The sequence below is a fragment of the Alosa pseudoharengus genome, unplaced genomic scaffold (assembly GCF_046254945.1).
Source record: "Alosa pseudoharengus isolate Yale_2024_CS ecotype anadromous, Long Island Sound unplaced genomic scaffold, YU_APseudo_1.1 YU_APseudo_1.1_scf_6, whole genome shotgun sequence".
Lineage (NCBI taxonomy): Eukaryota > Metazoa > Chordata > Actinopteri > Clupeiformes > Clupeidae > Alosa > Alosa pseudoharengus.
In genome coordinates, this window is record NW_027468848.1 from 43,213,031 (window position 1) to 43,225,992 (window position 12,962).

General features: G+C 39.5%; 1 protein-coding gene across 1 annotated transcript in view; it reads left to right on the forward strand.

Annotated features, from left to right (window-relative positions):
• wscd2 (WSC domain containing 2) overlaps nt 1–12,962 on the forward strand; it is a 242,732-nt gene that overhangs the window by 107,756 nt on the left and 122,014 nt on the right. The window contains exon 3 of the mRNA XM_076271403.1: nt 4,661–4,775. Within this exon, the coding sequence (XP_076127518.1) occupies nt 4,661–4,775 (115 nt within the window). The remainder of the gene's footprint in view (nt 1–4,660; nt 4,776–12,962) is intronic.

Here is a 12,962-nt window from a genome sequence, read left to right on the forward strand (position 1 = left end):
GCACAGCTGAAGACGCACTGTCACGAGATATAAGCAACTCCTCTGCAGGATAAATGTTGTTTTATTCAGTCATTTGAGCAACATTAGGGTAAGTGTTGCTTTTTCCAGCCTATGTTTTCGATGGTAACCCATTGTCAGTCAATAGTGAAAGTAACTGCATATAACTGTCTTGTCGTTGACTGACTCCTTGGTGAAGTTAGTTTCACTTTGCCAATGAGTTCAAATAATAGACGAGTGCAAATGCGTGAAGGCTATGCTAGGTTTTAGTAAAGCATGGTTTAAGAATGACTATTCCATACGGTCTCGCAAGCAGCCTCCTTCAAATGCGCCGTTGAATGCCAAAATACCGATGCATTTATTTGACATATCGCGCGTTGCGCCGTTAAAGGGAATGACAGATGTCATTCTCATTGGTTTAAAATGATGTTACGCCCCAAACACACCCATATGACTGATTAAAAGACCTAGGAACACCTTGTTACGCCATGCGCTCCACTTTTGAGAACGAAAACCCTCCCAATGTGAACTGGACATCCTACTAAATTTGAATAGACTTTTGACGAGTGACGATGCACTTTAGAATGTCATGATAGGGCCCTATATAATAACCAAAGAAAGTGAAGGAGATTATTTGCACCCCCGTTCACCAAATAAGGGCTGTGGTTGTGTTTCTACAATATGTTGGCACAAAATGTAATTTCTGTCAGAAACCAAGTAGGCTAAACGTTTTCATTGTCATCGTGAACTATGCCCATGTTCAGTAGGCTATGTTTTTCATTTATTCAAGCAGTGACATTTGGTATAATGCATGGGGTAATGTGATGTGCGTCAGAAAAAAAGATGGGCCTGTCCCTCTCAAAACATGTTAAAATAGTGTGATTAGCAACCAGAAAAGAAAAAAACCCCGGGGCAAACACCCCCGGACCCCCGTGTGTATTATTATTATTAGGCTATTATGATTGGCCTGCCCCCACTGCTAAAAAAAGATCTAGAGAGTCACGGTCATCTCATTTAAATGATGGGAATGTCAAATGTAACAAGTAGGCCTATACGTCAGAAGAGCTACATATGCGACTGATTACACATTTAATTCACCTGAACAGTGTTTGAATCCTGTTTGTACTCACTGGAAATCTTGAACCTAGCAGTTAGATTCCATTACTGTTATCTTATCACAGATTTCATTCCATATTAGCCATCAACAACCAGTTAACCCTTTAGGCGCCAGAGGTTTTTTTCCGAAACGATAAATTTTGACATCTTCATTTCAAAAGGCTATATCTTAAAAGTGATAAGAGATAGAGACTTTCTGTAAATTAGAGAAATATTAAGGATGACCCAAAGTTTATGTAGAGATTAAATGTTTATATCTAATTTGCATATTATGACGTCATATGGTGGCGGCCATCTTGGATTATAGAATTTTCATGAAAAGTCGCATGTTTGAATGATAAAATGCACCACTTCTTTCCCCCCAAAATGTCCCTCACCTTCTGTATGCTATATTGCACAATACTGAATGCTCAGGTAAATAGTAAGTAGTGAACAAACTGTGTAAATCATTACTAATAAATGGCAGAAACAAACCAAATGCACGTAGCGGTAGACTGGCCTTTTGCTGTAGAGATTTTCCATTTACTACATACAGTAGGCACTCTGATTCCATGTATGGGGCACATATATATTATTCAGATGACACACAAACACAAGTAGACAAGACCTGTTTAGTTCAAAAGCTCATTTGCCACGGCAAGGCATGGATCAGGAGTGAGATGACGAGACAAGACAAGAGACAATGTTAGTATTTTTTTTCTTTTTGTTGTTTTTGTTGATGTTTTTTTGTTTTTTTCTTAGCTGACAAAGACACACACATCCCAAGGACATGAACACACAAAAAGGAACACATAGTGTACTGTATGTCCTAAATGATCAGGGAAGTAGATAGCAAATCAACAGTGTAAATCATTACTAATAAATGGCTGCCATTTTTTTTTATGTAGCAGGCCTTTTGCTGTAGAGATAATGACTCCCTATCCTTATCCATACAGGGCCGGCATTCCCATCATCTTGTGATAGACTATGCATGACCTAATGTGTGTGTGTGTGTGTGGGAGAGGGAGAGGGAAAGAGCGTGTCACCACCTCCACCATGCGAGCAGCATGGCCAGATCTGCCTCGCACGCGCCGAGTGAAGAGAATTTGCGCAGCTCAGACTAGGCCTACTGTCATTCTCATTGCGACTCCCCACACTGCCACTACGTTCCCCCCTAACTGTCCTATGAGCACTTCGACCTCGTCTAACATACCCAGTGGCATTAGACAAAGGCTCTACCACGTTACTGTCGCTGCGATTGTGGAGAGGCACACGTTCAGAAGACAGAAGCTAGCGCTATGGACATTATGCTACCTCCAGCCTCGTTCGCCACACCACTAACACCCTGCTAACTTCCCGATGAACACTCCGAACCCGTGAAACATTATTCCCACCAGTGACATTGGGCAAACGATTCAACGTTTGTGCTTGGTGTAAGCTAAACTATGGAGTAAACTCTCACTTTGTCCAGCTGCATCATTGCAAGGCAGGGACGCATCTGAAGCCTCACTAAACGAATCACCGTCATTTTCTGAAGGCAGATATTCCCCTTCAGAATCAGGGTCCGCGAATAGAAGACCCAACACTTCATTTCAGGTAAACTTTTTTGATGCCATTAGACGATAATCTAATGCAAATACTCGCTGACGTTGACAATATCGCTCTGACAAAGTGGCTCACACGCACACTAGCTCCGGTATTTCACCCACTGATTCAATGCAGCTGTAGCTAGAAAGTTTTGTTTAAAGCGTGCCCTTTTTTCGACTCGGGGATGACGTATGACATGTCTGCCATCTAGTGGAGTGGAAGTCGAACGAAATATGACACCCTATTTGACTAAATCGGCCGTTTTATTCAGTACCGCATCTTGTCGACTATAGTCGCCTGTGGCGCCTAGAGGGTTAAAGATGTTGTTATGCATGTACAAAATACAACATTTGTACACCCATATTGCTGCTGTTGTACTTCATTGTATCTACAGCTGTAATGTGATTACTCATATTTCAAGCCGCATTTCTCCGGCCCCTCAGTTGTGATGCTTTTCATGAACTGGCCCCCAGTACAAACTAATTGAATAGCCCTGTGCTAGAGAATCCCTCTCCTCCTCCCTCGCCTCCTTGAACCTCTTCCTCAGGCTCTTTAGTTCTTGCCTAAGCTGGTGGATCTTGTTTGCCCTGTTGTTCATGGTGTAGGGGAGGTTCACTACTTTACTTTACCCCTTTGAGCTATTCTATCAATTCCTGTGGTCTTTTAAAGAGGACATCCTGGGCTTTCTAATGATATATCATATGATTGGCTGGGTTGCTGGGAACCTCCTCTTCCTGGTTCTCAAAAATGGTTGACATCAAAACAAGCACATTTTATGGAAGGAGGAGAGATAAGTCAAATAGTGTCTTCTTATTAAGCATTCATTATGATGGCAATATATGGTCTTGTTAATGAAAATGTCAGGAATCATATGATTCATTTTGAAAGAAGTTAAGTTATTTACATTTTGAAATAATAGTGACTTTATGAATGTCCATTATAATGGACACCAGGACCAAAATATTTAGATTTTTTGGGAAATTTAGGAGATCATTTGTATAGGATGAATGAGGGGGGGGGGGGGTCAGATTTGGAGCTCTCAGGTGATGAGTGAGTGAAACAGAGCTGAGGACTATGAGCCTGTGCCTCAAGAAGATAGTGAGGAAGAGTAAGACTAAAAAATTAATTATCGCAGATTAAAGAAAAACATGAAAATGAAATAAACAATCCAGAAAAAAGAAATACAACTGTCCAAATGGGCAAATAAAGTATAACATTTTCCCTTATATTTGGTTAAGTTTACCCTTAATTTAATACCACTAAAAGCATAATTTGTCCATTTTTATCTATTTTCATGGCTACCTTTTCATTCTAAAACGGTCCTTTTGTCCACCACAGGGGACATGCTATAAAATTTAAAATAAAAATAAAATTTAAAAAATAAAAATTGTAAGATGTTTTTTTAATCCTAAATAGAAAGGAAATCACAAAACAAAAGAAATTGTTGGACACTTTTTTTTCTTGGTTCCCAGGAGGCTATAGATAACATTTCTGCAATAAAACTTTAGGGTACTCAACATTTCTGGGTTTACTGTTGGCCCTATGGGGGATGCAACTAGATTATATAGTAATCCTCAAAGAAGGACTGAAAATAAAGAGTTTACTGAAGATTATGGTATGCTGAAATACCAGCTTTCATCAGCTGAAGTGAACACGCATTTCTTTACGGTCATACACACACGGTTTAATTACCAGCAAAGCGTTTTTGAAGTAATAACAAGTAATAATAACATAAAAACACTTGTTTTTACCTTATTTGATCCAGCAGTTTCTCCTTTAGATGACGTGAAAATGTGCTTCCCCCTGTTTTACCTCCAACTGATGTCCACTCTTGATTTTTCTTTCACATAGTGAAAGAAATTCGCACCACAAACATATGTCCGGCCGATTTTCTGTAAAAATGTGATTGAAAAAAATTCTAGCATAATCTCTAGTGGCCCCACACACAATGCTAATTTGAATTGTTTCATGTTTCCCACAGCTAAATACATTGGTTGCTACATGGATGACACACTAAACAGGGCACTAAAAGGAGTGTCGTTTTTTGACTATAAAAAGATGACCGTATTCCGTTGCCAGGACAACTGTGCTGAAAGGTAAGGAAATAATAATTATGTTTAGTAATGTTGAAATGGTTATACTGTGACTAAGTACAATTAGATCAGTGTTTGCATAATACTTAATAGTTTGGACAGCTATGCATAAGAGATTTCTAAGAAGAGTAAAATTTAAGCTGTCCATTCGCCACTTTGACATGGCCAAACCAATCCAAGGAATAAAGATGAAAGAACAAATATAGCCACAAGCGGAGATGACGGGCCCAAGTACCTACGGTTCAGGGGTGGAAGGGGTTTAGTTCTTACACCAAACGTGAAACAAATCTGATGAAACATTTAGGAAGGGTAGAGAAGAGTTAAATGTCCATTATTTTTCTTACCATATGCTTTGTAAAATGTGAATAAAAAAGAATGCTATGATTTAAAAATCATGTCAAGCCTATATTTAATTGAGAATAGTCAAAGACAACATGTAATCTGTTGAAGGAGCTAGCCTGGGAATACCCATACGAACTTTAAGCAAATTTGGGATTTGCTCTGCAGGTCCGTAAAACACGGCACTCAAATACAATCACTAATCCAGCATGGACATGTATTTCTTTCAAATTGATTAAACAACTGCATTTAAAACCTTCATTTACAAGATTGCTACACTTCTGAAATGATTTGGTAAGAGTTTAATGCTGCTGGAAGTCGTCAGCCATACATTGTCATTTTTTTGTTGTTGTTTTTTGCAGATGACTCAGCTTTTCTAGTCTCCCATAAAGAGAAATCAGAGATAAAAAGGCTGCTTAGTTTAGAACTCCTTAACCTGTTGAGGAGTGAATTATTTAAGACAATGCCATTCCCCAGAGAGTGAATTATTTTCCTAGCTCCTTCTAGAATTCTACGCGAACGTTCTATAGTTTCAGTGTTCTTAAAATTGTTTAATGGCAGAAAAGTCCCTGAGGGTATTGTTGCGTCATGTTATAGAACCTTTTTTCGAAAACGTTCTAATCACATATTTGTGATCGTACTCCCAGGGGCCCAGCTGCATATGATCACATATTTGTGACCGTACTCCTCAACAGGTTAACCTCAGTGCTTGGTTAACAGGTAACAATCTCTCCACCTTGGCAAAACAGAGTTGATTCTTTTTGGATCCAGAGATCAACTGAAAAAGTCTTTGGGGTTTATGGTAGTCATAGGTGATGTTGAAATTAAAGTCAAGGAAGCAGTCACTTACTTGGGCTGTATACAGGACAACAAACTATCAGGGGAGTTTATGGCCTAAAGATTTATCTCAAAGGTAAGCCAAAGAACTAAGTTCCTGGCAATAATATCCAGCCTCTTAGACAGTAACACCTTGAAAATCCTGGCTGATGCTCTTGTTCAATGCCATCTTGACTATGCCTGTACATCTTGGTACACTGGCACTACTAAAGGCCTCAAAGACAAGCTACAGATCTGTCAAAATAATTTGATCAGAGTGATCCTTAAACTCCATCATAGAACTCATCTTCTTCCTGACTATTTCTTAGGTGGCACAGTGGAGGAGAGATTTTCCCAACTTAAAACTGTTTAGTTTATAAGATAACAACAAATAACCTGGCACCCAAGTATTCATGTAATTATTGTTTCTAAAATGAGTGACATGCACACCTATTCCACCAGGGGGAGTTCCACAGATTACAGGCTCTGCTGTATGGGAAAGAACTCTTTCCTATACTCGGCAGCTGTTTTTTGGAATGGATTACCTTCCAATCTTAAACCGTTGAGCTCCTTCTACTTTCATTTTATTTCATTTTAAAAATGGCTATCAAACTCATAACAAAATCAAAAGATCTTTGAAATACTAAGAATACTGTACCGTCTTTTTCTTTTTTTTTTGTATTTGTTTGTTTTGATTATTAGTTGACCCCTTTCCCCTTTGTCCTCAATGTTTTAGTCCATGTGTTGTTAATTCCCTTCCATCTAAAGGACCACTATGGAAACAAGCCTTTGGGCTTTCTTGTGTTTTTTTATCCTTTTGAACACTTATTAGTGGGTTTGATCAAGCAAGCTCACTATTGTTCTTCTTAAGTATACATATTATTATTATTACTGGGTTTGATCAAGCAAGCCACCTTGTGTATGGCGTGAATCTTAACAGCGACAAACATTTCTAGTTGTCTAGTTGTTGTCTCTAGTTTTTGGCAGCTTGACCATGGAGAAAAAGGTTTTCCGATATTAAAAGCTAATGCGACCTAGATCAGAACATTGTTTTGTGCCGTTGTGCGTTGTGTCGGCAAGATACAACTCAACTGTGAGTTTACATTCATGTCCAGTGGAAGAGGATCTCAGAAAAAAAGTGGATCGTTCAGATCAGGAGAGATGACTTCCAAGTCAACAAAAATACAAAGCTGTGTAGCGTTCATTTCAGACCTGATGACTTTATGGAAGGGACTCATCTGAAAAAAGGTGTTTTCCCTACACTGTTTGAGTGGAACCATTACCAGGAGCAGCCGCCGAGGTTGAGTGTTTGGGAATGTCGAGAGAGACCGCTGACCCCTGATCCTGACTCGGATAAATATATCCGCCGCCATCTTGAATTTAGTCACGATAAGTCGAGTGATGAGTATGAATGAACAGGTATGAGATCAGATTCCAAAAATAATTCCGTGGAAATGCATGGATTCCAGTTGCAGCTAAGCGACTTATCGTGACTAAATTCAAGATGGCGGCGAACGGTAAACTTCCTGAAGTTACTGTCTGTATAAATCGTCTTGTAAATAAACTACCAGTGCTTTTTCAAAGTTCTCAATGTCTCATTTTAAATGTCAGGGCCCTCGGAAGTCTACCAATGAAGTGTGGAACTACTTTGAGCCTTGTAAATGGTGTAAAACAGTGATTTATTTGCATGGCTAGACCGATGCCCAAGGCACCCCCATTGAAAACCTGTTGGTAGCATCGGCTAACTAGCGCCAGATTTCGGAGTGCAGTGGACAAGCCGAGATGAGCTATGAGACAAAAGTTCACACTCGGTATCATGTTTCAACACACTTTAGGTCAATATCACACCAAACTTCTCCTTTAAGGAACATAAGCTGTTTGACACAGTCATCCCCTTGTCCATTTCTTGTAGCATAAACCAACTGTTCACAGTGGCATGTTTGCTTGTGAACTACCAATGTGGACCACTTGTCAAGGCATGGAGCCATTGAGTGTAAAAACTCTAATCCTTGATAATGTGCTAAGGTTTGTCACCTATTAATATTGTACATATACTTTTGTAAATATTATGCGATTATTTTAATATTTCGCATTCTATTTCGCACTCACGTCACGCAGGTTCACACAGCGACTTTCAGTAAGCAGGGAGAACTCATAAAATCATCAAGATTTGAAACAGATTATAGCCTTGATCATTCATGGAACCGTGTAGGCCTATTGGCTTGAGAGGTGCTGGGGGAATTAAAGCTTACGGCCATCCTTCCCATCCCTTGTCTATTCTACTTGTGCTATTGTGATAATTGTGCAGTCCAACACATAAGTTGGTTGGGCTCATTAGTGCACCCATACACCCACCCCACTACACAACACACACGCAATTCTAACGCTAGGCGGGAAGAGACATGATTAACGTTGGCAGTAGTTTAAGGAGGATACGCTTTTATAGAATTAAGCATTCTTCCTTGAGAAAAACTCCGAGTCCGGGTAAATAGACGGACACAGAGAGGTCAGCAGGGAATGACGAGCTGATTTTGTGCTGAGCTCAACGTTGCGCTCTGCCCCACATTGAGCCCATCCCCGATCTGCTAGCTGCAGCCAGGGGTGCCCGCATATTGGACTCGAGGTATGCCATTTGGGCGGACTGGTGTAGCCTAACAAGCTGTAGGGTAGGCAAGGCCTCGTTTAAAATGTTACATGCCAAAATGCTATACGCCAACACGCTATAAAACGGCCATAGCCTATATCATGTAGGCCTACATCTCACGAAACCATTTCACACGCAGGCTACATCAAAATGTATCTGCTAAGAAGCGGAGGCACAGAGACAGCCTGTAGAAATGAGCATGGGATAAAATCGCACTGCTGCAACAAGTGGTAAAAATTGATCAGCTTGTATTGATCCAACAAACAGCAAAAGCTAATAATGATAGCCTATCAGTCATTAGCTTACCTTTATAAGATCCACAGAAAGTTTTTCAGAGTTCCACAATTGGGCTACTTCAGTTATGAAGCATAAAGCAAAGTTAACGCACCAGGAAATGTGAGGCAAAATTACGATAGTGGTAACCCTGGACATAATGCTGTTGTCAGCAGCATAGCTTATCATGACCTATTCTTAAAACTTCCATTTCCATGAATGCATGTTGTATTTTTTCATTGTAAATATGTGCAGGGAGAAGCCCTCTGTCTTTAGTGAGATTTAATGTGTAGGAGTTACAAGTGGTTAGTTAATGATATTTTGTGAGCTCATCTAAAGTGAGGACGTTTTATGCCTTGCAACACATTTACAAATGAGTTATAAAGTTTACACTTGCATTTATTCATTAAGCCGACACTTTCACCCAAAGCAACTTACACATGTCAATGAAATTAAAGGGCAAGGCCACATTGGTGGAAACCAGGGTTTGAACCCCCAAATTTATGGGTTACTGCATGTTAACCCGGCTCCCTATCCACTACACTACCTCTGCCCAGTGGTATTACAACAGTCAATTCAAAAATATAATATAGATATGTGTGTTTACTATGGACAAACCATTTTAACTGTGTGTTAACATGATTTACAGATGAGAATTAATGTAGGAATAATGCTTTACAAATGAAGAATACAGCATTTAATAATAGTTTACAGATGTTTAATAACAGTGTGTAGAAGAAAACAGAAACTCTTGCATAGTTGTAGGGGTTTCTATCTGGGCCATGTATGTAGTGGGTAAGGAGCTGGATAAGGAGCTGGACTAGCATGCAGTAGCCTGAAAAGTTGGGGGTTTGATTCCCGGCTTTCACTGTTATGGCCTTCAATTTAATTGACATGTGTACGTTGCTTGTCTGCTAAATGAATGAATGTGAATGTAATCTTTACAACTCATTTGAAAATGTGTTGGAAGGCATAGAAAGTCCTCACTTTAGATAAGCTCACAAAATATCATTAACTAACCACTTGTAACCCCTGAGTTAATCATGAATTATAGTATTAGGAAGTGGTTTATACAATATGTATCCTCACCCTAACTAATCATTAGTGCATGTGTATATTGCATAATTTATTAAGTATTAACAATAATTCATAAACATATTTTAGATATAGGCTTATTTACTATGAACAAACCATTCATAACTGTGTGTATAAATACTTTATTTATGAGAATTAACATAGTATCAATGCTTTACAAATGATGAACATGTTTATAATAAGAAAATGCTGCCTCCTAAGCTGCAAAGAGCCACCAGACATTTTCAGGTAGGGACAGTCAACGTAGCTCTTGATGTTGGAGCATTTAATTTCCAGCAGGCCGAATGGTGGGTTTTCAGAAGTATCAAACACAACTCCATCGGGAGAGCATCCCAGCCATGGAGCATCAGGGTGTATAATGAACCCGCAGTGTGAATAGTTGACATTTTTTAAACTGCAGTACTCTGTCACGGCAACTGGCTCCATATTAATTCCTCTCCTCATGTCCTTCGTCATGACAGTCCCCCTCAAAATTCGGTGTGCCAAATTTTCAGCTGATGTATGACAGCGAACATGGCATGCCTCGTGAAAGCGTGTAGATGTGACTCTTTCTCAGTCGATGCCATTCCTGGCATGAGCTCTGCTCCCGTGTTGTAGCTTCAATCCTGTGGGCCATGTGGAATGACACCTGTAGCGATTTCATATAACACATAGGCGCATGTGGTTGGCTCAAGCCTATAGCTTTGGATGGGTAAGGAAGGTTGGGCAGGGGCGTCTGGGATGTTGATGATTTACCACATTTCTTGTGGTTTTTGCTGAAATGACAGCACATTCCCTGCCTGGACATCCCCAAAAGCTGACTGAACTAATGGGATTTACGCTGACATGCCCATGGTGGTCACCAGAGGGGCAAGCAAAGGGGGAAAGACTTTATAGACTTCTGCCACTCTCAATGTGGCAAGATCTGGCATTTCCCCGTCAAGTGCTTTGTAGAGAGAACTTCTGAAAATGTTGAAGTGAAAAAATGTAAAAAAAAAAACCCTGCAGCGTACATATTTACCACATCAACACATAGCTTAACCCTTAGAACCCTAAGCTGTTTTTAGGGCATTTTCACTACCTTTATTCATAAGGATTTATTCTGGTCATTGTAAGTGCCACACACATATATTATATATTATTTTTTTCAGCAGAGTCTAGGCTATCCAGATCTGCCATCATGTATTAGTACTAGCATTGATTTTATTTTGATTTTTAAAGAATTAAAATATAAAAAGCGAATTATAAAAAGTATTATATTTTGACATGTATCTCACCACAGCAAGCTCGTAGCTCTACATGCATTTCATGTGTGTGTAGGACAGACTGTCCTGAATCTGGCAATATCATTGCCATGGTGGAGGGGTTCTCTGGGGCTGAGCAATTTACAGACATATGTGGTGTGCGTCTTACAGAAATAAATGCCATTTTTTATTAAGTGATTAAAAATGACCTTTCTGCGCTCCATATCTGTGAACGAATTGATCTGACCTGACTTGACCTGAGTTTATTTGTTAGCCTGTGTGTGCCTGGTGTCTGCACTCATGATTCTCTACAACTTTTTACTGCATTGCCATGAACAAAGTAAAGGCAAAAAAGGTGTTTCTTTGTCGAACAAATTGTGATGCAATGTGAGCCTTGAATTGGATGCCATGCAGGAATTTGCTAGGATTTAAAAACCGGATTATGAACATTCTTTGCCATAGAGAAACACACGATAGCGTTTGATTATAAACATGCTTTGCCACAAAAACAGACAAAAGCGTGAGGTAAGTCGAGCTATATGAAGTTATTATTTTGCTGTCACTTCGTCTGTTTTATAACCCAGAAGGATGTACTTGGTATCATATGATAGCTCTATGTCTCCGATCACAGGTCCGCGAGTAATTAACACGAGAGTAATGTGCGTGCAGCGTTGGTTTTTGTACATGACGTTATTATTTTGCAATCACTTCGTCTGTTTTCATAAGCCAGAAAGATTGACATACTTGGTACCAGTGGATAGCCCTGTGTCTCCTCTTTCATCTGATATGCTTGCCATATTTATGCGTTCACAGGTTCGCGGGTAATTCAAACGAGAGTAATGGGTGTGCAGGTGAACGCAGAGAAGTATAGACTGTAAATATGATGCAATTTCATTTAATTTCATGATTTATTTCAAATAAATTTTGAATGGTCTCGTTGGAAAGCCCCACTTCTGCTCTGTCACACAATAAAGGTTTCATCTCGATGAACAGTTGCGGAGCAATGTAACAGAGAAGAAAGGGTGTGTTTCTTTGCATTTGGATCAATAGGGTTCTAAGGGTTAAACTAAAGGTAATATAATCTTACCTCACAGTTTGTTTTGGATGAACTAGAGTGGTGGTGAACACCAAAATTTTGACGATTGGTCCTGTCTCGACTTTTCTGTAGTGATGGGACATTCGACACTGAGGCACCAAATATTGTATCACTCCCCTGAGGCAAATTGTTTCGACAATTGTTTGCTGCTGCCCTAATACCCAACAGGAGCAACACAGCTGTATTCTCTGTAGCCTACTGCTCTAATTTAACAAAACCGGCGTTACGTATCTTAGTTAACTCAGCAATCATTGTTGCTAAAGAACTTTTCAAAGTTTTTAAGTCAAATTTCAAATATTTTCTGTTGTTGTATAAGCCTAATAAAAATCCCTCATAAAGTGACTCACGGAGATAGAATGCCTCTTGGTTATGAGTAGCCTAGTCTATGGCAGTTTATTGGATAAGGCCTCAACTTTATTTATAGTAAATTGATATTGCCACATAGCAGACGGCTGCATTTCTTGCTGCAGTTTGTTAAAACCAACTGAACTCACGTAAATTCAAACACTGAACACACTAGGCTTTATTCAAACATTATACCCTAGTTCTAATTAATTTATTTAATTTTCAGTCATCTCATGACATATGCATGTTTGTTTGTTTTGTCTCTCATGTTAATGTTGTAAGCTTCGTTCGGCTGTGTCGAGTTCATAGCCGCTGTCATTTCTGCTGACCACCAGATGTCACTGTGTTGTCTTCGATGC